The sequence below is a fragment of the Lonchura striata genome, chromosome Z, assembly GCF_050655825.1.
Source record: "Lonchura striata isolate lonStrDom1 chromosome Z, ASM5065582v1, whole genome shotgun sequence".
NCBI classification, from domain to species: domain Eukaryota; kingdom Metazoa; phylum Chordata; class Aves; order Passeriformes; family Estrildidae; genus Lonchura; species Lonchura striata.
The window spans coordinates 34,198,886-34,212,694 of record NC_140740.1 but is presented as its reverse complement, the minus strand read 5'-3'; the positions used below and the strand labels follow the sequence as shown (position 1 = coordinate 34,212,694).

Sequence of the window (13,809 nt, the reverse complement as noted above, 5' to 3'; positions counted from 1 at the left end):
AAGTCCATACCATCGTTTTAAGATTACCCTTATTGGCTAGGAAATCAGAAATTTTCTCTTTTTAGTAATATATTTAAACTTCAAGTTGCAGGTCTGATAGGCTGATGCTGAAAATGCTGCTCAAGAAAGCCTTTTCTGTCTCCAGTAGCTAATATGTATTTTTACTGATTCACTCTCTTTTACAGCACGTTCTTAAGAAGCTTTTGGCCATTACTGAACTGCTACAACAAAAACAAAATCAGTATTCGGTATCTAACAACATCAGGTAGCAGCTCTCTACCTGAATTCTGCATGAATCCAGCATGCCCAACATGGCAACTCTCACCAGTATCACTTCTTTCTTGCTCTTGCCAAAAATAGCACACCCTGTCACATTCCCAGTGATGTGTGAACTATGCAAAAAGAAAACAAAGATCCTGTTGGTGAATGATTGCACCAGCAGCTTTTGTTAAGCTATCTGTGCAGGACATTTGCACTTTTTTTTTTCCACTTGGAAACAATGAAATTTCACAACCTCTGAGCCTTGGTGTACAGTTCACCTTCGGAAGAGAAAATGCTGTGACTGTGTCTAGGACTTGGAAATTTTCAGCATCTCTGATTGCCAAAGTTTTTGCTGTCTGATTGCAAAAGAATTATCAACTGTCATGAGATGAAAAGTGTTGTTCTGACAGCCACCTCTAACTAACTGGATAACATTTCTTACTGTAATTTCTGACTAGTTACAATAATTATGACTTTTGACTGTTTCAACCACTTTTATATTTACAGTTTCCAGAATTTGATGTTATAGTAGGAACAACCTTTACTGTACACGTTTTATACCATGCTGGAATAATGTTGAAAGAGAATATGGAGAATGGGTCTTGTCAGCTTTATTTTTTTGATGTGCCACTGATTCAGTCTGAATAGTTCTTCCATCAAGAACTGTATATCCAGATAAATCACAATGCTTTTGTAAAATGTTTACAACAGTAAATAATTTAAAATCAGTAAATTTATTGATCATTATATCAGACATGCATGCATTCATTAAACCATTTTATAAAATAGGTATTGTTTGGTCTTTTTTGTACTGGAAGTATAGCATAAATATTTTTATAAATGAAAAGTTTTTAAAATAAATCAAGCTGCATATTTATAACTCTGTGGAAACTGGCTGAGTGGCTGCTCTGGAAATTTTTTAGTGTCTGAACTGGTGGCATACTTTGCAGTGTTTACAATGTGTCTTCTTGAGCATGAGTCCCCAGACAGCATTACCTTGTCCCTATACCTTAATTTGTACATCTCTGTGTGAGAAAACAGATGTTAAAGTTCCTTACACAGGTTGAGATTTAATAAAAAGAAATTCTTCCCTATGAGTGGGGTGGGGCACTGGCAGAGAACCAGAGATGCCCCAATCCCAGGAAGTTTTGAAGGTGACATTGGATGAGGCCTGGACCAACCCTGTCTAGTAGACAGTGTTCATGCCCACTGCACTGCCATAAACTGTTAAAAAAAATGAGAAGTAAAATGTGCTGTTGATTTGAAGGGTATTTAATCATCACTGTGTGTTATGTTCTAGGCAGTGATATAATAGGGAATAAAAGGATACACTGACAGGATTAATGAGATAACCACTTAAATAATTTTATCATACAAACACTGTTGTAAACCTTTACAACACCTAGAGAGTTTTTCCTGTCTATCAGAACTGCCAAATCAGTGTCACATAAAATCAGAGACTTTGCTTTTGCACCTTTGCTGTAATATTAAGTGGCTCTTGCTGTGTTGCCCTGGTCTCCAGCTGGAACAGCTTTTTGAAGGTGAAAGCTCACATGTATGGCACTGGGCAGACACGTCATGCTCCTTCATAGTGACAATATATGTGTTTGCAACACCTTGTTACAAGAGAAGTCTTTTCTTAGATTGTCCCATAACCATGTCAAGTCTATATTAAACTGCATCTCAGAGATTAAGTAATTAACCTTTCAGTGTCTCCTACTTAGATCCTTAAGAGCATGTAAAAGGAATTATTTTGTGGATTTGGTTGTTTTGGTACAGGCAATACATGGTAAAAATACAAACTGGAAGACAGAGCTGCCTACCTAATTTAGCTGTTGCACACAAAATTCAGCAAAGATACTGAAACTAGGCAATACCCAAAGGTGCATGTAGGTGTGTGTGTACTTGTAAAGCTCTAACTGCATGTATGAAAAGGGAATAAATCAGCTGGTGCTCATAGCACTACACTGCAGCCACATCAAACTGTTTCTGAACCAAAAACAAGGGCCAGATTTCTTGAAACAAATCTTGCTAGTGTTGGACTTCTAATGGATGAGGGTTTAATGAAACCACAACTTATTATTTTAGGAAAGTAGAAAGCTTTACTGCCAAGGTAAGAACTAAAAGCACAAAGACCTTAAGACACAGAATAAGGAACCTGTGACAGACAGTCACACCTGACATCAGAGAGTTGTTCCTGCAGTGGTAGGAGTTCATCTTCCTTCAATGTAATGTTGAATCCACAAGATCATCATCAGTCCACTCTTCCTAACAGAAGGAAAAAACACAGCGACATTGTGTGGTGATGTGCTCCTTATGGTCTGGCTTTAAGAACTTACAGAGAAATTCCATGAATAGAAGACTAAAAAAATATTTTAAATTGGGGCAAGTCAGGCCTTTAACTATAAAGCTAGTTATCCATACCTATGCTTACAGTCATGGACACAGAGTCATGTTAGTAGCCCCTTTCAGCACCTGAGATAAAGAAGTATGAGCTTTATGTTGGATAACTATGTAGAGATTTCCAAAATAGCTCATACTACACCTTCTACTAATGTCTTATGCTTTTCATGGCTTTGTAGACTACAGCTAACTACAGGATTAATAAAACCATTAATAGGGTATGAGCAGTTTGCACACTCTGTAAGCTTTCAAAACTTAAGCACACTTTCTCCTGAATGTCCTGGCTAAGATCTGCTCTATCATGTGGATATTACTCAGAAGTGAAATTACACAAGTAGAAACCCAATTCAGATATATTAGCAATGAAAAATCATGAGTTTCATGACCTTTGGAACTGCACAAAAGTCAGTCATGAAGTGCTGAAGGCTATGTGAATATCCTATCAGGTTACTACTTTGGAAAATAATTACAGATATTAATTAAAAAGAAGCTCCAAAATCAAAGCTGCCTCAGACCATTGCAGAATAACTAGTACAAATTAAACTGGGACAGGGAACAAGTGAAACCTCCAAAGCTCACGTGGACGTGTTAGTTCTAAGACATTCTGTCATAAAGTGAAAAGTTTTCCAAGTGCCTGTTTTATGGAGTTGCCAGTTTTAGTATACTTTTGAAGACGCATTTGGAATGAAAACTTTATTAAAAGTTTTTTCAGCAATAAAATTATAAAAAGTTCAAGGTCCCATTTTGTTAACTATACTTCCAATACCTATTTTATAATCTTGTTGAAATAATGTTTTATAATCTAATATAGCATCAACCTGCTATGATAATCTCTAACAACAAGACACAAATCTTGTCTTTTATCTTCAGATTTTGATAGGTGACCCTCTTTAGATGTTAGCATATTCTTCTAAATGCCACACTTAGTGTGTCTTAGACTATTTAGTATCAAAATTAGTCCAGTTAAAAGGTTCTACACCTCTGCCAGCATGGACTCTGGATCTCCAATTTCCTTTCTATTGTCCAGACAAAAGCTCTGGAAGGTGTTCATCTCAGATGTGAAGGACAGCCTTAAACTGATGAGGGTGACTCAACAAATACAAACAGTATTATCTCCACCTTATTTATACTTGGTCTTAAAACGCAAAGTATTAGCAACCCATCTGTAATTCACGCAGCCTTGTTATCAAATTGTCTGACATAAATTTAGTTCAACACTCTACACCACTTTGAGCAAGAAACCAAATAAAGTAAATAAAAACTTTCAAAGCACAAGAAACAACAGGAGCATGGTCTGCGTGTTCATTCCCCTTTCCACAAATACAGGAGTGTTCAAGAACACCCTTGACCGCATTTCCAAGTGCAGTCAGGTATAAAATCTGGCTCATTTAAAGTGAAAAAAAAAAAAGTTGAAAAAGGTTCAGTCAGTTTTACTTGTGAGCAACAAGTAAACTTATATTACAGATGCATAAATTTATCTTGGTAGCTGTGTCACTTTTGTCTTGGCATTAAGAGTGAAAAAAAACAGGAAAAATTTGTACAATGGGTTTACTAACCTCATCCATTTTACATTTCTTTGTGACATATTCATCATCTTCATAGCCTTTCCTCTTCTTCCTAATCCAGAAGAAAAATGAAATGCTTAGGTATTTTTATAACTTAAGACTCTCTTTATTTGACCCCAAGATTACATTATGGACATACCTATTCCATAAAAAAACTATCAAAGCCTCAGCATGCAGCTTGCTGGAAGTTCCCTATGCCATCCACATAGTTCTTAAGAAAACATTAAGCCTTTACAACATTCTTGTTTTAATCACCTGATTTTCAAGTTCTCATCACATACAACATCAAGTGGTCACACCTTAGAATCCACCTATTCCAGTTTTACAAACTAATCAACTTGCCTTGCAGATCAGCACAAAAGAACCTGTTTATATATTAGTGAGAGCACTACTTTGAGTCTTTGATCTCAGCTTCCTGTACATATAGCAAGCAGGCAAACACTGTGTGAACATTTAAGGCTTTTCATTTTCCATCACTCACACAGGTAAAAAAATATTAATGTTCCTATGCCAATAAAAAGGCCAAAGTTTACCACATGCAAGATATACCTACAGGTTTGTATTAAATGACAGGTCCAAGCTGTGACACTTCTCTAACTTCTGTTTTAGAGCAGCAACCTCTTCAGGCCTTGGCAGTTCATATTTTTTTATGAGATTTTTCATGCCTAAAATAGGAACAACACAGCTGTAAGCACACAGATAATTTCTGCTCTGTCCTTGTGTTGGGTCTGCATGGCAAGATGTTGGTAGTGGGGGTACTGGGGGGCCTATAGGGGTGGCTTCTGTGAGATGCTGCTGGGGGCTTCCCCCATGCACAACAGAGGCAATGCCAGATGGCTTCAAGATGTATCCTCCACTGGCCAAGGCTGTTACAGTGAGCTCATGGGCACTCTGTACCCCGTTCCCCAGGACCCTGTGACTCTGATCAAGATAACCCTGGACCCCTCCTTCCTGCCCCAACGGGGTTGGTGGAGAGCCAGAGAAGCCCACCCTGTCCAAAGTCTATATAGACCCCTGACATTTCCTGTTCGTTCTCTTTTGCCCCGCTCTCCCCTGGGACATCACAGAATAAAGAGAGCTGCACCAACATATCTCAGGGTAAGAGCCTCTTTTGGGAATCTTTGCCATCTCCTGGTATTCCTCCCCTCAAAGCCTTGGATCTCTGGGCTAGCCTGATAAATCAGGGGGCTGTGTGAGGGGGGGAACGTCACAAGGCCAAATGTATTAAGTGACAGTCGATGTACATCTGTGATAACAAATTTAAAGGACAAAATCCCAATGCCGGTGCAACACTAATGGCTGCTGGAAAGAAGGATGAGAATATATGAGGACATCTACACCCTGAATCTACCAGGGTCAGGGAGAAACATTAAGAAGGAAGTGCTCCAGGCACTTGAACAGATTCCCCTGCAGCTCCTGGTGCACACCATGGGGAAGCAGCTGTGCCCCTACATGGAAGACAACAGGAGTATGAAGTATGCAGATGCACCTGCAGCCTGTACAGGAGGTGACTTTGGAGCAGATAGGTGTGCCCAAAGGAGGCTGTGACCCCTTGGGAATACCATGCTATGTACCATATCATGTACAGAAGAGAAACCTACGCTAACAAGATTTGTGACCCCATCAGAGACCGGCACTGAAGCAGCCTATTCCTGAAGGGCTGCATCCCATGTAATGGACCCACATTAGAGCAGTTAATGAAGAACTGTAGCATGAGGACTCATGTTGTAAAAATTTGTAGATTGTCTCTGTGGGAGGGACTGTACACTGCAGCAAGGGAAGAATGTGAGGAGGAAGGAGCAACAGAAACATACGGTAAGCTGACTACAGACCCCCTGCACTGGAGGGAGAGAATTCAAGAGTGAAACTGAATCCAGGAAGAAGGGAGGGATGGGGCAAAGGACTTTTTAAGATTTGGTTTTCACTTCTCATTACCCTACTCTGATTTGCTTGGTGATCATTTAATTGCCCCCAGTTTTGTCTGTTTTGCCCATGACAGTGACTGGTGAGTGACGTCTCCCTGCTCTCACCTTAGCCCATGAACTTGTGATTTTCTTTTCTCTCCCTTGCCCAGCTAGGGAGGTGTTGTGGTTTGACACAGAATTTTTTTTTTTCAGAAGGAAGAGCGTTAAACTAATCAGTAGTTAGACATTGGCACTTAGGCTGGTTAATTAAAGGCTACATACATTTCTGAGAACATAGAAGTTCTCTTTCACGAGAACTAGTTCTTTTTAGTTTTATTTATTAGAGAGTATAGATTCTCCCCTGCCCAGCCCGTGGCTGGGTGGGGGAGGGGAAGTTAAAGTAGGCTGAAGAGTAAGTAGACTAGGACTAGCTCCGGCTCCCTGCAGATGCAAGGGTGGAGAAAATTTGGGATGTTTGTGTTTTCTCTTTAGAGTCTCTCTGGAGAGAGAGAGAAAAAGATAGTGACAGTGCTGGTAGTACTCTCATAGAGGAGGAAAGGGGGGTAAGGTCTTTAGTGTGGGAGTTGGAGGTTTAGGTAGAGTCTGGTGTCTAGAGAATTTGAGACTTTTAAGTCTCTTGAAAAATGAAAGCTTTATGAAATATAACTCCTCCTCAGTTTGAAAGAGGAAAAAAAAAGACAGCCTAAAACCTGAAATGTTGAGAAAAGAAAGTTAGGAGAAAAAATTATAACGTAGCTTTCAGCTGAACTATTTCTTGTTAAACATAGACTGAAACAGTTTCTCCTCTAAAAGAAAAACTGTATTTTAAGAAGATACACAGTGAGCCATGAGATCTGCCTTAACAGATAAGACAAGAGTAGAGTGAACAGAAAAAAGTTAAAAGAGACTTGTGGTAATACTCCCATCTTCAAAAAATAAGAAAAAGAAGAAGATCTCTGTTCTTAGACCCTCGGTCCCAGGGGGAAGTGGGGGGGACTGCGGTCCCAAAAATGAAAAACTGAACTGTTGTTTTCTTTTTTTCCTCTTAGGAAAGCATCCTTGAAAAAAAATCCTAAAAGCACCCTGTCCATGCACTATAGTGAGAACATTGTGCATGGAAAGGAGAGTGTCACCATAACAAATTTTCTCCGGGCAGTGCCATATTTAACACAGAAACACAAGGAGTAACAGCTGTGTATCTTAGAGAGTCTGTGACACAAGAAAGACTTCTCTCTCCCTCGATAAACTGAATACTGATTATCTGAAAAGGAAAGACCTGATTAGAAGTCCAAGTTGTGTCTCACTGTAGTTTGTTAGAATTGTGGGGGGAGGAAGAAGAATGTTTTAGAAAGTTTTCATTTTAAATTTAATGTGTGGTTTTTTTTCTTCTTTTTTTTTCCTTTTACAGTAGTAGTAATTTAATGAAGTTTTTCCTTTGTTATTAAGCTTGAGCCTACTCTACTATGTTCCTAATCGTATCTCACAGCAATCATTTGGGGGGTTGCATTTTCATAAAAGCACTAACATACCAGTGTCAAACCATGACAAGAGATCAGTGACAGGGTGACTTTGGTGGTCACTTGGCAACTTTGGTGGTCACTTGGCATCAAGCTGGGGTCAACCACCACACTTGATACTCACATAAGCTTATCCAGTCTCCCGTGTGGCTGATTATTGCTTATGTCATAATCAGGCTTCAACCAACAGTTCATCCTTCCTTTCCTTATTATAACTACACTGAAACAAGTCTCCAGGATCACTGACTTTGGATTTCCTTAAGGCAGGGTTTACATTACTCTGCTAACAAGCTTCAAAATACACAGGTATTTTTTGCAATCAACCTTGTACTTGCTGTCCTAAAAAAAATCCAGTTCCAGTCTTTCTAATAGTGCAAATTAAATTTATGAGTCTTTTTCTCTATCACCAGTACTCTGTAGAAGTAATTTACAAATTGTTTGAAAAATTTCCTTCCAACCGTCTTATGTTTATGGAAGAGTTGCCTCTGGGCTAAAGCTAGCATCCACAACAACTGAAGTGAAGAGTAAGTGATCCCAGCATTCCCTTCTACCTCAGCAATGGAAGTCTGAAGACTTGATTTGTTAGGAGACCAGAAAGTAAAGGACATCTTAAATATTATAAATTAAAGGTAAATTGAATTGGTAGACCATGGATACTTGTATGGTGCATTCACTGCTCATGTCAGCCAGCCTAGTTTTACTGCCATCACTCCCATTTTAAGTGCATGCATTAACTTAATGCATTCAGTACCTGATTACTTACTGGGAATTTCATATCACAACCTTTTCATTTAAATACAAGCAGGTAATAATCAGTGTACTATACTCCCTTTTAGCTTAGCTAAACCATGGTAGTATTCTTAATATTTGAAAAATATATACACAGATATTTCTCACACTAGTGAAGCTAAGCATCTTCTGAAACATAGACGCAAAACAAATGTGCAGTGTAAAACTGGCATATCACATTAGTCATTTAGCTTACAAAACGTACCTTCTGGTGGTAGTAATTACATGCAGACTTTGCCTGAAGCTGTAATGTTTAAGATATGGTGACATAATAAGCAATTTAGTTCTGTCCTACTGATACTGTTATATAATAGTTTTCTCACTTTTGAATCAGCTGCTAGCACCTTGACTCTAGCTAGCACTTACATTCTGAAAGCATCACGCAGCTCCTCTGCCTGGTCATTTATTTATTTTTGTTCATGTTCATTTGTTTAATTTATTTGTTCGTTTTGTTTCAGTCTTTTTTCCTCCTCCATCTACATGCTGGGTAGTTCATTCTGTCTGCAGTTTACTTATGCCTGTCTTAAGGTGAAGAGAGCTATCTGAAGCAAAACTATCTAAAGCTTTTGTAATATGGAAAAAGATGGTTCTTCCTTGTTTTGATATATTCTTTAATATACTTTTCCAGTGTTTACTTACATTTCATGTCATCCAGTAATCGGGATAAGGTTGATCTGTCTTTTTTCAGCTTAAGACTTTCTGATAAATAGCTAAAAAGAGACATTGAAAAATAAATTTTTAAAGTGTCATAATAATTTATGGTAATCATCTGTGATTAGTAAGAGTGTATTATTTATAATGAACATCTCCTAGAGCTTTATAATTAGATAAGTAAGAACACTTTGTTTACTTAAGTGCTATAAAGTAATAAAAAAGCTAATCTGTCACTGTAAGAAGGTGACAAAAATATTCCTCCAGTCATGTAGAAATGCCACTGCCAAATTAGGTATTTCTAATCCTCATGGAGCTAAGTCAAATTACATTTATGACTTTATGACACATCATACTATTGTACAGTATGCCTACAAGACAAGCAAGCACTACAGTGGTTTTCAGACTAACCAACAGCAGAGCTTGCAAGACAGGCCTGCTTCTTTTGGCAGCTGAAAGCTATTACTAAACACTGTCTTGCCTGAGCCTACGGGTTCCTTCCTCTTCCCAACCAGATGAAACTTCTCTTTACTAAGAACACAAATGCACATTGCCTGGATAAAACAGACACGAACAATCCTCCTCACTCACACCCACAACAACCAAAGAGTTCCATCCCTTCCCCCATGAGAGCAATGGGTTTTCCAATTTTCACGTGTTCTGTACCACCTTTGCAGCTCCACCTGATCACAGATACACAGACCGTCAGCTGCATCATCAGCTTCTCTCATGTCTGCAGCAAAAACTCACAAACAGTAAATGGCAAGGTACATACAATTGTATGGTGCAGACAGGTAGCAAAGACTTGAATTCTTCCTGAACATGACAACAAAGTTCAGACACCTTGAATTCCACATTAGCTATAAATTATTTTCATTCTTTTTGCAAGCATGGTTTTCTGAATTTTGGCACAAGCAGTACAGAATACAGATCTAAAAATGAGATCAAATTTCAAGTAGAAGTAAGCACCTGAATGTTTTTATACAATTCTTAGAAGACAGTGAATCCTGTAAAGAATACTCCCAACGCTCCTTATCTTAGAACTACAGAGATTTGACATACATTTAGAACAGATGGAAGATCAGAAGAACTTTTTGGGTTTAGAGCAGGTGTTAGACTCCAGATGCAAAATGCTCACAGGCATGTTATTAAAACATGCCAGGTACAGTTTCTTGCAGCAACCACCTCAGCTGTTCATCTGAACAAAAGCATACATTTTGTCCAAAAGAGAATTAAACCAACTACACATTTCAACAAAGATATCAAAGTGTTTGACAGTACCTCTGCAAACACCAGTGGCAAGGACATGCAAGATGTACTTATGGGTTTCACAGAAGGGAAAGAAAAGAGTGATTTAAAGCAACACCTTAGCCCTTGTGCATACCCATGGCAACTGAACAGTTGCAGCAATCAAACACAGCATGTTACAGCATGCCCATTAGCTGTCAGTTCAGTGTAATTTCAGTTGACTCTCAATTTCTACCATATTTCCACTTTCTTCCCTGTCTAACCCTCAAACTGAGTCTGAAAACCCTAAGCTGTTCTAATTAAGGGAAAGCTGTCAGGGTTTTAACTTCTTTTAAAGGAATATAAAAACCAGACAGCAACTAACTGCTTTCATCACCTATTTGTGAAAATGAACAGTAACACTTCCATTCTAAACCATAAAGAACAGATGAGTGCTAGCAATCAACAAATACAAAATTCTAGTAATTAAGAATGTCTAAGCAAAACAGTTTTATACAAGAAGCAAACAGATTGTTTAAACCACACATATAAGAAAATAATACTACCTTTCCATATTAATTCCTGCTCTTGAGCCACTAGATAATATGGCAGTGAGAGCAATCTGTGAGGGAGTAAAGAGCAGATACGCATCTGTCAGAGCCACTCGATTAAGGAAGTCATCAGCTGTTTTCCTTAAAACTTCAGGATTTTCCAGCACTGGATAGCGAGTCTAAAAAGTAATGATTTAGAAAAAAAGGCAGCTGTTTGTCATTCTTCTTCATGAGTTCAGAATACACAATTCAACAGTATTTTATATAGCTAAAAAGTAGCAAGTTTTTAGCTAAAAAGTAGAAGTTTTTATTCCAAAAATATCCCAAATAACTTAAAGACCACAAGTAAGACAACTGTCTTTCAGGTATTTGTCTATCACTATGAAAATTAGATTTTTTAAATCACAGGCACAAAAGGAAATTAAGTTTTTTAAGTCAATGCATGACAGACTTGTATCACTTTACTATACAAAGCATATAGCATATCGGAGAGTATTACCTTAATATCAATTAGAAATCCCTCAAATGGTCTGTATGGGTTGTGGATGATCAGATGGAAGTTCAGTTGCTGAATAAGTAGCAGTTCATATTCTAGTATTTGTTCAAGAGCCTTTTCCTGTCCAGGAGGACTTTCTCGAAGGTTACCAACAAACTGTGCACTAGATACATTAAATTCATCTACTTTACAGGCCAAAAATGTGCATGTTAGCCTTGAGGAGGGAAAAAAAAACCCAAAAAAGCAAATAATTGACATATGCAGCATCCATTCTCCTACTGAAAGTTCTGATCAGAAAATGTGTATTTTTAAATATGTTCTGAATACAGCAAAAAGATAGTGAAACTGACCATATTTTGTCTTTACTCCTATTTAAGTTCTCAGATTTTCTTTCTTAGTTTTTTTTTTTTTACGTCTTTACAAATATAAAGAAGTATTGATAACTCACATTATTATCCGAGGATGATGCTCCATCACTGAGTTATTGAGGTAAAAACGTTTAAAATACATGCAAGCTGTACCCTAAATAGAAAAAAATAGGGAGGTAAAAAAAAATGGATGAAGAAAAAAAAAATAAAATAAAAAGAAACTCCCCTCCCAAAACGGGCAAGTTTGGATATATGCTACAGGCACACAGGATACACTGAGGCACTAAGACACATACAGCCAGAAATTAAGTATTTCACACACACAGGAATGAAGTACTTCAAAGTCTTTTTTGCCTGCAAGAACCTTATACTACAACTGTAATACAAAACAATTTTCCTTGTTTTTAGACATGTTTTAGAAGACAATGCCTAAAAAGCCAAGAGTCCCTTTATGAAAATAACCTGGTATTAAAATGAAATTTAAAAATCAAAGGCTGAAAAAAATCATCCTCAAAGTTGCAAGCAATTGAAACAATTTGATTTTTTACATCAGTAAATTTTGCAGCATGTTTATCAGCATGAAAGTCGATGCTTTCCAAAATTAGACTCTGCAGGAGCTAGTTCTCAAACATCAATCTGGCTTCACATGCCATGACAGTGACTGTTACCTTTCAAAGACACCCTCAAGCACAGTACTCAACACACATGCTTGGAAAAGTGAGGACTAATGTAGGACAATGTAAATCATACATCTTAATGTCTTAATGAGTGAGGCACAATTTCACTCTGTTCAGCTCTATGTCCCCACTTCTCCCTTCTGAAATACGGTCTTCTGCATTCAAGACATCTAAGTTCAAGGTAATGTTTTTCCTTTGTAGGGTAATGTTTTCCCAGTACACGATCCAGCTTATTTTGTGGTCAGAGAAGCACTAATGCTAGAGAAACATCTGAATGACAGCCCAAATTTGGGACCGTCTCCTTCAGCGACTGGGAGATTGTTTCATTGTATCATCAAACATTAGCACCAATCATCTACAACTATTTTGTTTCTACTCTTTGCTAAGGGGAAGCAAAACAATTCAGTCACCCAAGCAAGTTTAAGAGCCACAAGCAAAAGATCACGTTGAAAAGTATCAGGTTTTGAAATGGCTCTACGTGTCAGAAAACAAGACAACAAGCTGCCACAGACTGTAATGCTAGAAGGAGAGAAGAGAGATGAAGAGATTTAAAGATATCCGCGCTCTCAAGAACAAGCCAAGAAGGCAGCAAGCGAAGGAATAAGGAAGGCCGAGGCTACGGCTCCTCCTCGCCTCGCTTACCACAACGGACCGCGGCATCGAGGGCTTGAATGCGGCACAGAAGTCCAGCAGCCTCTTTTCGTAGTACTTGCATAGCGCCAGCTCCTCGTGTGGCTCCAGCAGCACTGGGTCACCCTCCGGCACCTTGGGAGAAGCAAAGCCGCGCCTGAGTTCGCCGCCCCTGCCTCCCCGCTCCGCTCCGCCCCGCGCCCGCAACCTCCGAGCCCCTGCGCACCTTTCCGCTGGCCACCGCCCTGGCTCGGGCCCGGCGGTTCCCCTCAGCGCGGCGCCGCGCCAGTTCCTCCTCGCTATGAAAGAGCCAGTGCCGGCGCTGCGTGCTGCTGTGGAACATGGCCCCACAACATGGCCGAACCCGCGCGCGGCACGCCGGGATCCGTCGTAGCGTGTGGGGCGCGGCGGGGCGGGCGTAGAACACTTCCTCGTGGAAGAGGGATGTTTCCGTTTCCTTTTACAAACTTTTAATTTTTAATGAAGGGCCGTGGCAAAACAGTATGTTGTAAACTTTTGCATGCTTGTGTTTCCTTTTCGGTTTTATTAATGTATACTTGCAAATTTACATTGCACTTGTGCAGCCTCACGTCGAGTGCTGGGGACAGTTTTGGGCACCGCAATGTAAATCAGACGTTAAGCTACTATAGAGTATCAAGGATGATGAAGGGTCTAGAGAGGAAGCTATATGAGGAGTAGCTGAGGTCACTTGGAATGTTCAGCCTGGAGAAGAGGAGACTGAAGGGAGACCTCATTGCAGCTTACAACTT

The 13,809-nt window shown here is 39.1% G+C and overlaps 2 protein-coding genes across 2 annotated transcripts in view; one reads left to right on the top strand and one right to left on the bottom strand.

Moving 5' to 3' along the window:
* Positions 1–1,049, top strand: part of RASA1 (RAS p21 protein activator 1) — a 52,698-nt gene extending 51,649 nt beyond the window's left edge. Inside the window, exon 25 of the mRNA XM_021546209.4 lies at positions 186–1,049. Within this exon, the coding sequence (XP_021401884.1) occupies positions 186–269 (84 nt within the window). The 3' untranslated portion in view covers positions 270–1,049. The remainder of the gene's footprint in view (positions 1–185) is intronic.
* CCNH (cyclin H) lies at positions 858–13,396 on the bottom strand. The gene is made up of 9 exons (XM_021546210.4): positions 13,266–13,396; positions 13,052–13,174; positions 11,813–11,886; positions 11,368–11,578; positions 10,884–11,047; positions 9,079–9,149; positions 4,783–4,894; positions 4,221–4,281; positions 858–2,529 (listed from the first exon to the last, which is right to left on the bottom strand). The coding sequence occupies exons 1-9, from the start codon at positions 13,380–13,382 to the stop codon at positions 2,485–2,487; spliced, it is 978 nt and encodes a 325-aa protein (XP_021401885.1). The 5' UTR covers positions 13,383–13,396; the 3' UTR covers positions 858–2,484.
* Between the last annotated feature and the right edge of the window lie 413 nt (positions 13,397–13,809).